The sequence below is a fragment of the Linepithema humile genome, chromosome 4, assembly GCF_040581485.1.
Source record: "Linepithema humile isolate Giens D197 chromosome 4, Lhum_UNIL_v1.0, whole genome shotgun sequence".
Lineage (NCBI taxonomy): Eukaryota > Metazoa > Arthropoda > Insecta > Hymenoptera > Formicidae > Linepithema > Linepithema humile.
In genome coordinates, this window is record NC_090131.1 from 29,633,871 (window position 1) to 29,648,913 (window position 15,043).

At 36.6% G+C, this 15,043-nt stretch overlaps 3 protein-coding genes and 1 long non-coding RNA gene across 8 annotated transcripts; 3 read left to right on the forward strand and 1 right to left on the reverse strand.

Annotated features, from left to right (window-relative positions):
• The first annotated feature begins 83 nt into the window (after positions 1–83).
• Positions 84–3,986, forward strand: LOC136999678 (huntingtin-like). Of its 2 annotated transcripts, none has more exons than XR_010889985.1 (8): positions 84–221; positions 361–1,862; positions 1,953–2,158; positions 2,522–2,696; positions 2,757–3,145; positions 3,266–3,426; positions 3,504–3,591; positions 3,668–3,721. XR_010889985.1 is itself a non-coding variant. In XM_067354191.1 (8 exons), the coding sequence occupies exons 2-8, from the start codon at positions 423–425 to the stop codon at positions 3,764–3,766; spliced, it is 2,583 nt and encodes an 860-aa protein (XP_067210292.1). In that variant the 5' UTR covers positions 84–221; positions 361–422; the 3' UTR covers positions 3,767–3,986. The 2 variants fall into 2 exon arrangements, 1 of the variants encoding a protein (XP_067210292.1); XM_067354191.1 differs by having other exon boundaries at positions 2,757–3,170; positions 3,668–3,986.
• Positions 3,593–11,699, reverse strand: LOC105671144 (uncharacterized). Of its 3 annotated transcripts, XR_010890003.1 has the most exons (5): positions 11,569–11,699; positions 10,290–10,586; positions 8,911–9,045; positions 4,724–4,805; positions 3,593–4,328 (listed from the first exon to the last, which is right to left on the reverse strand). It is a non-coding gene; the product is annotated as an uncharacterized lncRNA (long non-coding RNA). The 3 variants fall into 3 exon arrangements; XR_010890002.1 differs by lacking the exons at positions 3,593–4,328; positions 4,724–4,805 and having other exon boundaries at positions 7,776–9,045; positions 11,569–11,694; XR_010890004.1 differs by lacking the exons at positions 3,593–4,328; positions 4,724–4,805; positions 11,569–11,699 and adding an exon at positions 11,538–11,568 and having other exon boundaries at positions 7,776–9,045.
• Positions 9,037–11,373, forward strand: LOC105671142 (uncharacterized). Its single transcript, XM_067354214.1, has 3 exons — positions 9,037–9,275; positions 9,347–10,599; positions 10,751–11,373. Exons 1-2 carry the CDS (start codon positions 9,227–9,229, stop codon positions 10,588–10,590), a joined length of 1,293 nt encoding a protein of 430 aa, XP_067210315.1. The 5' UTR covers positions 9,037–9,226; the 3' UTR covers positions 10,591–10,599; positions 10,751–11,373.
• Positions 11,700–11,921: 222 nt separating the features above from the next.
• Positions 11,922–14,991, forward strand: LOC105671141 (uncharacterized). Of its 2 annotated transcripts, none has more exons than XM_067354207.1 (5): positions 11,922–12,834; positions 12,897–13,105; positions 13,247–13,580; positions 13,720–14,247; positions 14,490–14,991. In XM_067354207.1, exons 1-5 carry the CDS (start codon positions 12,814–12,816, stop codon positions 14,793–14,795), a joined length of 1,398 nt encoding a protein of 465 aa, XP_067210308.1. In that variant the 5' UTR covers positions 11,922–12,813; the 3' UTR covers positions 14,796–14,991. The 2 variants fall into 2 exon arrangements, with proteins under 2 accessions (XP_067210308.1, XP_067210309.1); XM_067354208.1 differs by having other exon boundaries at positions 11,922–12,806.
• Positions 14,992–15,043: the final 52 nt, after the last annotated feature.

Sequence of the window (15,043 nt, forward strand, 5' to 3'; positions counted from 1 at the left end):
ACGATTGTCACGCGAACGTTCATTCGCGCTGTCCTAAACGATCGCTGCAAGCCCGTCGTCAGCGAAGAATCGAGCACGATAAGTATCTGTTCAGGATAAAGGGAGACACCGTGAACTCCGAACTGATCGCGAACGAAGACGTCGAAGCGTGCACCAAGTACACGCAATCGATACCAATTAAGAGCTCGCTGAAGAGGCACAGTCATTGCAGGGAGCCCGAAGTAACGCTTGCTTCATTCTCAAATTATTTATATTTCACGAATCCGAAAAAAGCATAATTTAATCGTTAAAATCGAACATGAAAGTTTCAGATATCGTAATTATATCTTTCTCTAATTTAACATTATGAACGTCTTGCAGGCGTCGCCGGACGAGCAAGAATATTCCGACGCGGAGAGCGAAGTGTCGATGACATATACTACATGAGGACGCTGCCAAAACTGGCCAAGTACAACGTGGCGAAGATCGACGTCAAGTTCGAGGAGGACATCGCCAAATTTTCCATGCTGTGCCTCGAGCTGGCGCATTGGATCATCTATTCCGACCGGAAGAGCGTTCGCAAATTGCGGCCGCACGACATGTACCTCGCGCTGAGCTGCGCCGCTGAGATTCTGCGGCACGCTGCACCGAGTAAGATCGTCGGGGACAGCACGCGTTACACCTGGGTCTGCTCCGCGGCGATCTCGCTGACGAAAGTCGTGGAGAGCGTGCTCACGACGATGGACCCCCTGCCGACCGTGGATTCTCAGGCGCTGGAGCCGGCGCTCCGAGACGAGGACACGAAGGATTACGCCCGGGCGTGCGTCCAAATGGCGTCGATAGTGGCCTGGCTCGAGAAGTGTCAGACGGAAGGCTCCACGAAAAATATTCCGCCGTACCTGTTCGACACGATAAAATCGCTCGTCGTCAGCGTGAGCCGGCAGCCGCTGGTGAGATCTTACATCCTGACGCCGCCTCTGGTGTGGAAACGCGGCTGCAACGTCATCGGCACGAGCCCGACGAAGTGCTACTTTCCGTTGCCGTCGTCGGAATCCAATCTTCTGCAGGAAATGGACATCCTCGAGCAGTTCATTTACCGGGTGAATCTGCTGGGCTGGACGTCGAGGTCGCAGTTCGAGGAGATTTGGATGGCGTTTCTCAGCGTTCGGAACTTTCTGCAGAACGAGAACACGCCGTCGGACGAGGTGGCCGCTCTGATTCAAGCGAGCGGCCTCGCGGTCCAGGCGATCACGAGATTACTGCTGCAAACTCTGCTGCTGCCGTGTCCCGGCAATCCCGGCGCCAGCACGCAGATTCACCATCCCAGAGATCCTCAGCTCTCCGTTCACAAGATCAGTTCCCAGAAACTGTACGCGATACAGAAGCTGTTTCTGTGGAAGTACGAGTACATGAATGACGCGGAGGGTAAAAGCGGCCTGAAGCTGGATCATATATTTCAAAGAGGAAACGTGGAGAGGACCGCGACTTTCGACAGATTCACGTACAGCCAACTGTCAGTCTCTTACTTGTGGTCGCTGTGCAATTTGTACGAGGACAAGCTGAACGCCTCCGTTCTCGATCTAAAGAACAGGAGAAACGACGCGCTGATGTCCGCGTCCCTCGATCTGGATTCCTGCCTGCGTTTCCTCATCGAGCATTACACCATCTGGATGTCGCCGCAGGCCAACACGCCTGTGCAACTGCTGACGGAGATCATCAAGTCCATTCTCGCGATCTCGGAACTCTTTCTCGAAAGATCGCAGTATCAGTGGATGCTGGACGTGTGCCTGGAAATCTCGAGGGTTCATCCGACGGAGAACGCAATCCTACATCAATACTTGGCCATTTCCGTCTGCAAAGCCGCTGCCGTTTTGACACCATTGGTACGCACGACCGGTTTATTTGAGAATTTCCATATCTGTACGAAATAAAGGGCGCGATTATTTCGTTGTTCACTAAATTCTACTTCGCAGGATTTGGATACATTGGATAAAGTGAAGCGCATAGTGGACATGAATTTGAAATCGGGATTCCTGGCTTCCAGAATTTCCGCGCTTCACGGTTCTCTGTACTTACTGCAGAGTGCGGTGTTAGCTAAATGCGAGGAAACGATGAACATTATACATCCCTTAGCCATCGAGTACATTCAGAAGCACATTGACTCGCAAGATTCGAATGGGTATAATTCAATAGAATTTAATTTAATTTTAATTAATGAAAATTACAAATAATATTAGGTTATTGCTCTTCCTTAATTAAATTAAAAATCGTGTTAATATAAAGCAAATAGAGCAAGAGCTGGGTCGAATTGCTCAAAAATTCATTTTTATCACAAATTAATACATATGTTTCGGCCAAGGAATGTGGCCATCTTCAGTGTGAATTTTACAAACAAACAAAAAATTAATTTAGTACATAAGTAGAGAAGCGTTGATAATGACAATTAATAAACGTAGTTTTTGATTAAGGAAAATTTAATTAATGAATTATTTAAAATTTCTTGATTTACTTGCATCTTATTTCAATCGAATTCGTGTCTCAGCGTTTTGAATCAAAGCGAGGAGCATCAGGGAATAATGTGGGCGCTGGTATTCTTCCTGTTGGAGCACGCGGAAGACACACCGCCGGATACGGAAGCGCCGGCCGTGTTGGAGTTAGTCCTTTCTCTAGTCACATCTCAGAACATCTCTTACGGCTTACATCAGAGTCTGCTGCAGGTAACATTACGGTCTCTCGCCTCGCTTCGTGCAATATTAAAGTTCAATTTGTTCCACCAGGGTCTGGAGAGGCTTGTGGCAACGAAAAGCGTAGTCGGCAAGGTCGCTGAGCAAATCGTGAAGGTCGCGATGGATCGACTAAAACAGCCGAGCCCGTTGCTGGCGCTGCCGGCTCTGCAGCTTCTGCTGACGTGCATGTACACGGAGGCGGCCGACCGACTGAATCAGCCCGGCGCTGAGAAGCCGCTGCCGGACGTGGAGCCCGAGACGCTGGTCCGCTCCATAGAACGCACCTCCGCGATATTCGACAAGATCCGCAAGGGTCATCCCATGGAGGTGGAGGTCCTATGCACGGTACTGTCTGGCGTCCTCGGTGACTTTTTCCCGCCGTCGGAGATCCTGACCAAAGTCATAGGGGAGTTTCTGTCCCCGCAACAACCGCACCCGAGGTTACTCTCCGCTGTTGTTTTCAAAGTTCGTAAAAAAATGACAAAAGAATGAAATTAACCGACCAACCGAACTGTACCGCGTGATAAAGGGCGAATGAAACTATCCTGATTTTGCGCCAGGTCTGTGAGAAAGCGTGTACCTGCACGGAAATGGAGCTCCTGCAAGACTGGGTGGTATTCAGCTTACCGAATTTCATTCAGAGCCTGCCGGTGGCGATGTCGACCTGGTGCTTGTCCTGCTTCTTTATAAGCGCATCGACGAATCATTGGTTGAGAGCTCTGTATCCTTTTCCGACGCGATGGAATTTTCTAATTTTCTGCAGTGAAATACATGGATTCCTTAACTAAAATATGACAGATTTCCGTATGTTCAGTCGAGGATAGGAAAGTACGAGTACGAAGACAAGAAAATGTTGTGTATAGCCGCTTCAGATTTTTATCATAAGGTGAATTAAAATTTTTCTCACTTTATTTCAAATTACATTGTGGCTACTTTCGTTTTATTGACCGTGTGTTTTCCAGTTATCCAAAGAGTCTCAGAAGAAAGCGTTTGTCGAGACTTTCGAGGCTGCCGCGAAGGAACCTGGAACTCCATTCAGCGACATTTTAGCATCCTTTTAATTAATAATAATCATAGTCGGCAGAATCTACAACGCGAGAGACATTCAACAGAAGATTTTAAACCCAAGTTGTAAAAATCTATGTACAATCATTGATAGGTTGACGCGCTGTGCTAAAAACGTATGTATATTTGTATGTATAATGATATTTATTTTGCATTATGTCCCATCAAAGAGAGATGTGCAACTTGTTTTGCAATAAACAGTATTTTTTAAGTAAATCCATCGTGCTGACTTGTATATAATCGTTTGTGGGCAAATGTAGAACCATATTGAATACTGACACAACTTTTTATCGTACAGATTTTTGAAGGAACGAACATTATATCTGATTATACAAGAGAGATATTTACGGAAGAGTTAAATTCTTACAAATCGCATTATTGTGAACTCGAAATAAAAATGCGCGCGTTTTTATTGCAATTTTTCGCGAATTTTCAACTATCGCGTTTCTTCCATGCAGTTTACGCTTCGCACGATAGCACATACGCAGAGTGGCGTAGTAGAAGTGAACGAGAGCACGCTGGCGCCGAGGAACAAGTCTGCCGCACCGTCGACTGTGACTGTAACAGAAAATAATACAACATAGGATGAGGAAGAATCCAAAAGTAAAGAAGAGATCTTTAGGATTTCCAAAACAAAAATGTCTCTCTGACTTCTTTTCGTAATAAATGTAATAATTTAACTTAAAAGTGTAATCAATAGCTCACTCATCGTACGACTTTCTCTAGTGACGCATCAATTTATACAACTAACTTATAATTAACACAATTAATAATTAACAATTAATTTACAATTAACTTATTATGCTCTGTAGAAACTTTACGGACAATGAGAGTGGTCGTCGATAACATTGTATCAGATTCATTTTTTCTGAAGAAACAAGTATTGTGATGCAAGAAAGGTATCTACGAAACAATTAAATTCTTAGCTGCGCAATATTTTCTGCAATAATTACGTTTCTAAAGTGTTTAGTTTCTCCGCAGCGTAATAAGCATCGTTGCAAAGCGCGTGCAGTTGCATCTGGACGGTACATATCTCTGCAAAAAGAGTTTTTTTTTTATAATATCAATACAACGCAGCTGCGTGGCATCGCACACCAGAACGTTGGCTAAACACAGAACATATCTAATATAATTTCTTTACAAATAAATATTTTTAATTATTTCAAATTTTTGTCTTTATGTTACTTTGTTTTTTATTGCAAAACTCTAGGTAACGAGAAAGAAAGGAATACAATCAATAAGACAATGTAGCTATATATACAGAGTAGAGAACTACATATGCATATTTATATTCTTCCAATTAATATATTAATTGTATTTATAACAGTATAAATAAGTTTGGTAAATAATGCGTATTTTTTGATATAATTATTATCTGAGAACAGTTCTATTTGAGATGTAAATAATTAGTTCTGCATTATTTCTCAAAAAACCATTCGTGTAAATGATATGATATAACATCTTTTTCGCGGGGTAGTAATTGCTATACCACCATAGGCATGATGTTGCAGCGCTTCTTCATGACTTGAACTTCATAGTTTTGACTGACGTATCAATATTTACATTCAAATGAAGAACCATACGTATTTCTTCGTCTTCTTGTACCGTATTCAGTTATCTCTGTTCTGTAAGGAGAAACGGACACAATGTCAGAAGTTATTGTAACGGAAAAAAACGTGTGGCAATATTACGAAAGAGTGTCAAATTACGAAGCAAAATGCAGGTTTTGCAGACAAAAATATGCTTACGCCCGTTTAAACTTCAGAGAACATATAAGAGCAAAAATTCATGATGATATAACAACATACGAAGAAACATGTAAAGGACGACAAGAATGGCCATGGACATGTTATAAGTACAATGATACTTTCTCACAATGTCTTTTCTGTCGTAAGAATTTTCAATCTGATTTTCAGTCTTTAGCATCTCATCTACACCACAAGCATGTTAACGAAGTGAAGAATTACGTACTTTACGATTGGATATATAAATATTGTACGAAGGTTAGCGATTTTAAAGTGCAATGTACCGAATGTATCCAGAAATTACATATTACTCTCCATCAAAATTTAAATATACATATAGTAAGTAAACATTCGGAAGAATTAAGAAATGCGCAAGAAACACGCGACATAGTTCTTTCGTCAAAATCCGTCATGAATTTAAAAACTATAGAAGTTAAAGAAAACATGTGGGAATATTATACTAAACTGTCGTCTTTTGAAGCAAAATGCAAATACTGCACCTATAAAGTTAAATATATTTTTATTAAACACCTTTCTAAGCACGTAAACAGATGGCATAAACCCATATCTGAATGGGAACAGGCAGACGAAAATCAAAAACCATGGATATATTTTAAGTATTCGTATGAATATACTTTTGATAAAAACATATTGCACTCAGAATGTCTCATGTGTGGTGAATTCTTTCTGACTACTCTTGAATCTACAAAGACACATCTGTCACAGCATTCTGAAGAACTACATGACTTCATACGTGATCATTGGGTAATGAAATATTTTATACAAAGTGATGACACTACAAAGTTCAAGTGTACCATTTGTTGCAAAAACATAACCATTTTTATTGATTCTAAAGTGTCCCATCATATAATTGTAAGTCATCCGAAAGAATTGCATTTGAGTATATCAATAAAAAGTATGCAAAAACTGCGCCAAAATTATGAATTAGAAGATTTTGAAGCAAAGTGCCAATCTTGCAACTTTCAATTTTGTTACGTCAATACGAAAAACTTTAGTCAACACGTAAAGGAAAAGCATCTAGAAATAAATAATGACGAAGAAGCATGCGGGGAAAATTGGCAATTCCAGTTTTTCAACTATATTAATTCAACTACCTTACAATGTCGTTTCTGCAACACAGAATATTCGAATATTCCTTTCACTTTAAAACAACACTTATTCAATCACTTTATGGACAAAGAGGAACTTTTTGTCGACTGCGGCTGGGTATGGAAATACTGTACAAAAGTTGGTGATCTTGAAGTGGAATGTTGTTTTTGTCGGAGCAGAATATCTCTTGACGTTCCGTTATGGTATTTCGATCGTCACATTGAAGATAGACATCCGAATAGGCTGACAAGTACACAGAGAACGTTTGATGACATAGCTGGATCATCAGGAAGTCAACCAAACTGAAGAAAACAGGTGACAATATGTTTTATTAATATTATTGATCATATTTTCATGAATAATTTATTTTTTACTTTTTTGAATTGCATTTAATTTAATAAATATTTAATAAGAAAAAAAATAACCAAAAAATTTGTTGTTAATAAATATTAAAATATTTATATAGGTTTATCCAGAGTTTGACAATGGAATGATGATAACGACGTTCAAAAAGCATCACAACCATAACGGCAAATTTAATTTTGACGATTCAAATGATTTGAAGTACACGAAAAAAGTGGCATGTCTTTTGACGTATAATTTGTTTTACTTTTATAAGTTATAAATATGTTTATAAATCTATGTGTCACACAAATAACAAGTATTAGTGCTTATATAAATACGCTCATATAAGTACGTTTACAAATTTTATGTATGTGTACTATGTTTTTAATTTATAAACTATGTTTATAAGTTTATGAAGTAAGACAATTTTATGAATTAGTTATCGTCTTTTCTGTAACCATAAAACTATCGCCGATTTATTTAAGAGCATTTAAAAATATTTTATTTTTATTTCATTTTCTTATAAAATTGATTGATCATGTATTTTTTATATATACTTCAATTTATTAATAATAACTTCTGTAGAGATCGCCGAAAAGTAAAAGGTACATTAATTGTCAGTAAAATATGTCAATTTTTAATTCTTCTAGTTGTATTTGATCGAGAATTGTGTTATATAATATAACAGACGACACGCATGTTTTTAAAATTAATCATGATAGAAATTAAGTCTTTAGTAACAAAATGGCATTTGGAAACAAATATCAGATGGTTTCTTTATATAATTTATAAAACGATTTAAAAGTATTATTTAATGTAATATTTTTATGATGAGTTTGTTTTGCGTCTTTTTATACCTTCTGATCTAATCGTAATAACAGAAAATAATATTAAATTTATTCAATAATCAAAAGCTTATCCAATTTTTGCTAATAATAAATTTGTCTACTTAACACGTCTGGCAAAACGCATTTGTACTAACATGAAAATTAAATAATTATTTGTCAAAGTTATGATCAATTGTACTCGTATTATTATCTTTCATCCAGATAAATATGCAAAAAAAAATAATAACATTATTCATTAAAAAATTCAAAATTACTTATTACAATCCAATATAATATAACGTTACAGATTAATAAGTTGACAATTAATTAGGTTACAAGTTTATTGCGATTTTATTTAGATGTTTTTAATTTACAATATTTATTGAATATGATTTTTTGAGAAATAGTTATTTATAATTATATTAAATTTTTGATTTTATCAAGATATATAATAGAAGAGCATTAAGAACCGTCGCAGGATGTTTTTTCTCTCTCTTCCTTTTTTTCCAATAATTCTTATATGCACATTAAATTTCTCGATATATGAGAACAATGTACTTAAAATTTCGTACGTTTTAGGTATCTCGATCTAAGATCGGTGTACAATCTAACTGTCTCTTGTGGACTAATTTATTAATTTTTTTACGAAAAATTAAAAATTTAGCACTAACATCCTGCGACGGCTCTTAATACTCTTCTATTATATTTCTTGATTGTTATCATATGGAGCCTTTCTAGTATATGTGTTTTCGATTTTATGTTACTTTGTTTTTCACCACAAAACTCCAGGTAAAGAAAAAAAAAGGAATGCAATCAATAAGACACGTATCAATTAACTTTTATCTTTTTGCATGCATATACATTCAAATGTAAAAATATATACATTACAGAGTAGAGAACTACATACGCATATTTATGTTTTTTTAATTAATGTATTAATATTTATAGCAGTATTAATAAATTCGGTAAATAATGCGTATTTCTTTGATATAATTATTATCTGAGAACAGTTTTATTAGAGACATAAATAATTATTTCTGCAATATTTCTCAAATATCATTTATGTAAATGATATGATGTAACATCTTTTTCGCGGGGTAGTAATTGCTATACCAACTAGGCATGATGTTACAGCGCTTCTTCCTGATTTGAACTTCATAGTTTTGACTGACGTATCAATATTTACATTCAAATGAAGAACCATACGTATTTCTTCTTCCTCTTGTACCGTATTCAGTTATCTGCGTTCTGTAAAGAGAAACGGACACAATGTCAGAAGTTATTGTAACGGAAGAAAACGTGTGGCAATATTACGAAAAAGTGTCGGATTACGAAGCAAAATGCAAGTTTTGCGGACGAAAATATGTTTACGTCTATTCAAACTTCCACCAACATATAAAAGAAAAAATTCATGATGATATAACAAAATATGAAGAAACATATAAAGGACGACAAGAATGGCCATGGACATGTTATAAGTACAACGATACTTCCACCTCACAATGTCTTTTCTGTCGTAAGAATTTTCAATCTGATTTTCAATCTTTAGCATCTCATCTAAACCAGAAGCATGTTAACAAAGTGAAGAATCACGTACTTCACCATTGGACATGGAAATATTGTAGGAGAGTTAATGATTTTCAAGCGAAATGTACCGAGTGTTTCACTGACGTACGTATTTATTTGAAAAATCTTTTACAAACACATATAAATAATCATTCGGAAGAATTAAAAAATATCCAAGAAACACGCGACATAGTTCTTTCGTCAAAATCCATCATAGGTTTAAAAATGATAGAAGTTCGAAGAAACATGTCGGATTATTATACTAAACTGCTGTCTTTTCGAGTAAAATGCAAATCGCTAAACTGCACCTATCAAGATAAGTTTGTCTCTATTACACATAATCTTCTGCACTTTCGCAAATGCCATAAAGCCATATCTAAATGGGAACAGAAAAACAAAAATCAAAAACCATGGATATATTTTAAGTATTCGTATGAATATACTTTTGATAAAAACATATTGCACTCAGAATGTCTCATGTGTGGTGAATTTTTTCTGACTACTCCTGAATCTACAAAGACACATCTGTCACAGCATTCTGACGAAGAACTAGATGACTTCATACATGACCATTGGGTAATGAAATATTTTATACAAGGTGATGACTTAAAAGAGTGCAAGTGTACCATTTGTTGCAGTAACATGATATTTGGTATTAATTTTGGAGTATTCTATCATATAATTCTAAGGCATCCGAAAGAATTGCATTTGAGTATATCAATAAAAAATATGCAAGAACTGCGCCTAAATTATGATTTAATAGATTTTCGAGCAAAGTGCCAATCTTGCGACTTTCAATCTTGTTACGTCAATACGAAAAACTTTAATCAACACGTAAAGGAAAAGCATCTAGAAATAAATAATGACGAAGAAGCATGCGGGGAAAATTGGCAATTCAAGTGTTTCAACTATATTAATTCAACTACTTTACAATGTCGTCTCTGCAACACAGAACATTCGAATAATCGTTCCACTTTAAAAAACCACTTATTCAATCACTTTTCTGACAAAAAGGAACACATTGTCGACTGCGGCTGGGTATGGAACTGCTGTACAAAAGTTGGTGATTTTGAAGTAGAATGTCATTTTTGTCAGAGCAGAATATCTCTTGACGTTCCGTTATGGTATTTCGATCGTCACATTGAAGATAGACATCCGAATAGGCTGACAAGTACACAGAGAACGTTTGATGACATAGCTGGATCATCAGGAAGTCAATCAAACTGAAGAAAACAGGTGACAATATGTTTTATTAATATTATTGATCATATTTTCATGTATAATTTATTTTTTACTTTTTTGAATCGCATTTAATTTAATAAATATTTAATAAGAAGAGAAATAACCAAAAAATTTGTTGTTAATAAATATTAAAATATTTATATAGGTTTATCCAGAGTTTGACAATGATGATAACGACGTTCAAGTAGCATCACAACCAACGATAACGGCAATTTTAATTTTGACGATTCAAATAATTTGAAGTACACGAGAAAAGTGACATGTCTTTTGACGTATAATTTGTTTTACTTTTATAATCTATAAATATGTTTATTAATCTATGTGTCACATAAATAACAAGTATTAGAACTTATATACGTTGATAAATTTTATTTATGTGTACTATGTTTTTAATTTATAAACTATGTTTATAAGTTTATAAAGTAAGACAATTTTATGAATTAATTATCGACTTTTTTGTAACTATAAAGCTATCGACGATATATTTAAGTGCATTTGTAAATATTTTATTTTTATTTCATTTTCTTATAAAATTGGTTGATCATGCATTTTTCATTTTTTATACTTAAATTTATTATTATAACTTCTGTAGAGATCGCCGAAATGTAATACATTAATTGTTAGTAAAATATGTCAATTTTTAATTTTTTTAGTTGTATTTGTTTAAGAATTGTATTATACAATATAACCAGACAACACGCATGTCTTCAAGATTAATCATGATAGAAATTAATTGCTTATTAATAAATGGAAACAAATATGATATGATTTCTTCGTATAATTTATAAAAAGATTTATAAAAGTATTATTTATTGTAATATTTTTTTGATGAATTTATTCTGCATTTTTTTAAATCTTCTGATCTAATATCTTTTATGATCTAATTGTAATAACAGGCCATATCTTCAAGCCACCGTCTATTCTGAATTTACATTTTCTTTGCTTTATCGGCATTGCCCTCACCTTAGAACTGGCAAAACATTCTCGGATTGAGAAACTGTATTGAGCGAATGTGTAAAGCTTCGTGTTGATTCGCTTGCCTTGGTATTCAATCACATCGTCAGGATCGCACATAGTGATCCATTTATGCAGAAGCCAAAAAATTTTGTTTAAAAAATGCTATTAGTAAGATTTTGCTAAATAAAGTAACGAAATTAGTCGGGAATATAAATAATCATCGCAATAAGTGAATTATGAAAGCTTACAAAAGTAATAATTGCGTAAATTACTGCAATTAATATGTTCTTAATTAAGAGACAATCAATAAAATAAACAATAAGATAGGAAATAGACAAAAAATATCATTTTTATCGATGCTTACTGTTACGTTCATCAGCGCAAAAATTGTTATTGTTTTTTCATCATTATCGATATCGTAGAAATGAGGTAAATATCCCGGTTTCAATTTTTGTCAAATGTTCTCGTCACTCTTTGTCGAAAGTTTCATTATATTTTTGGTGAAGAAATAAACAATTCTTTATAAATCTCTCTGAAAACTTTAAAATGGAATAATCTTTAAAATATTCTTTCTTTTTTTTTACAAGATTCTATCTTTTGTGTTTGCAAGCGTTTGTCTAAATTGATGTCTCGCATTTCGTGTTGCATTGTATATTATATTATCAAAAAAACGCATGATGGATAAATTATTTAAACATCGTGACACGATTTCTGAATTACACTGTGATTTTTATCAACACAATTATTTTATCAAACCAATAATCTGCATTAATATAGCGTATATGTAACATTGAAATCTGTAGACTTAACGTAACATTGTATTAATATTTCAGAAATAATGGGTCTTTTATTAATTATTTATAAGATTTTAGCATAATAAATAATACAACGCAAAATTTTATTTCTCCAGATACTTCGGTATTTCCTCGAATCTGCATTGAACTTTGCGACGAGCTTGAATCGAAACATTATCGCATCGATAAGATGCGTCAGAGTCATGTTTTTTTGCGCGTACAATTTTATCAATATACAATCTTTAATATTATTTAATTTATACTTTTTTGTATCTCTTGGAACTTTTTCAATTTTAAACTTACGTAGATATTGATAATCAATGGTACAAAATTCGACATACCTTCTTCGGGAAGCGGAAGTTATTTACTGCTAATGATATTTACACGAATTCGGTCCAATCTTCTTCTCGCTGAAATTCTCCTCTGCAAGTCTTGACGATTCATTAAATTGTAAATAATGCCGCGAAATATAACGACGGTAAGATTATGTTGCATTCAAAAACTCGATATCCGACACTTTGTGCTCCGTATTTATTTTAGGAAACTATGGAGCTGTACAAAAGGATGCCCGTGTACAAAGATGCCGGATATCTTGGTGATGTCTGTTCTAATTGCGGGCGCAATGAATACGAGGATGTGACGCGCGGCATCGGGATGCGTAAAAGGAGGACAAAGAATTATGAGAAGCACTGCCCTTCGTGCCACTGTCCTCCTGAGAGGCAGAGATTTTCTCCGCTCGGTAGACCAAAGTAAAGATACTTCCTGCAATAATAAGTTTGTTAAAAATAATGAAATTTCAATGAATTGGTTTTTAAATAACTAGTTGCCAGTTTTTATTAAATGAAAAAAATAAATAATTATTCTAACTGCGTTTATCGTCGGACTTCAAGGACTTCGGAAAACGTCGAGGCTGTGCTAAATCGATACGAACGCGTCTCCGCAGAGCCGATCAGCTCGGCCATCAAGAAATCGCAGAGCAGTCCTTTATCGCAGAAAGTGTGCTGGCACGATTGTCACGCGAACGTTCATTCGCGCTGTCCTAAACGATCGCTGCAAGCCCGTCGTCAGCGAAGAATCGAGCACGATAAGTATCTGTTCAGGATGAAGGGAGACACCGTGAACTCCGAACTGATCGCGAACGAAGACGTCGAAGCGTGCACCAAGTACACGCAATCGATACCAATTAAGAGCTCGCTGAGGCACAGTCATTGCAGGGAGCCCGAAGTAACGCTTGCTTCATTCTCAAATTATTTATATTTCACGAATCCAAAAAAAGCATGATTTTATCGTTAAAATCGAACATGAAAGTTTCAGATATCGTAATTATATCTTTCTCTAATTTAACATTATGAACGTCTTGCAGGCGTCGCCGGACGAGCAAGAATATTCCGACGCGGAGAGCGAAGTGTCGATGAAATATACTCCGCGCGAACGTCAATCGAGAAAATTGCGCGTGCCAAATCCCGGATCGAGGCGTCATTACGGCGACGGCGAACACATCGCCGAGTTGAGGAATGAAAGCGATGACGTGCGAGAGCGGAATGCGCGCGAGTGCGAGGAAATGAGACGGTTCGTCCTGGGACTCGAGGACTTTGAGAGGCTGAAACGAGGCGACGGCGAGGCGGCAACGACGATAAGCGAGGACGAGAAGCGGATCGAGAGACGGAAACTCCACGTCGCGAAAGCGATGAAGCAGAAAAGATCGGCTGGCGACGCCGCTCCTTACGGCACGATAAGCAAGCCGTCTGCGCTGATTAAAGAGTCGATTAGTAAACCTCAGGAACTCGTGCTTGAAGGACCTGCGTGTTTGACGAAACTGGATCTCAACACCACGAAGAGTCGCATTCTGGAATCGATCGACCATATGCTCGGCACTATGGACGACACGAGAGTATGCAATTATACGTGAAACTGACTGTTAATTTGATCTTTGAAGCGGAAATACACTTTAGAAATGATTCGTATTTCACTACTTTGCTCTTTTCAGTCGAAAATATACTTTTAATGTGATTTTGTGATATTCATGGAGCGCAATAAATACCCCTTTCGCTCGGATCCGCATTTAGAGATCGATTTCACGCATCGATTTCGATTTAAACTTCCAGATTAATTAGATACTTCCTGTGTTGACAGAACAACGCACCCGTGCAACAGGAACAAACGGAGCAAGAGACCATAGAGAAGATAACTCGCGAGCTGCAGGAAAACGGCTGGCAACTACTGTTCAACGCTTTGACGATCCATCGAGACTCGACGGATTCCAGTAGAAGAACCGTTCGCCTGGAATGCCTCAATCACATCCGGCAGCAGCTCGACAAGCTCTACGCTCTCGAATCGACTTTGGACAATTGTCCCCTCAAGTTACAATCTTTGTCGAGCCACGATGTGCCGTGCAGCGAGGAGAGGCAGCCGCTGGAACAGAAAATCGCCGATTCTTGAGTGCGCGCGAAAATTGTGTAAGCGTTGTGACAAATTTCGCGAGCAACACTCGCGTGTTTGCGAAGTGCAATGTAGAGCGAGGTGATTGCGAAAGCGCGCAAGAATCTGCGAAAGTGCGCAACAGATGACTGTACACGTGCATTAATTTTAGATAAGTGTATGAAATTTGATAAAATATTAATTAAATTTCGTTAAATGTGTCGTCACTTACTTCGAAGGTGTAAAGCTGTGGCCATTTAACGTGGAGA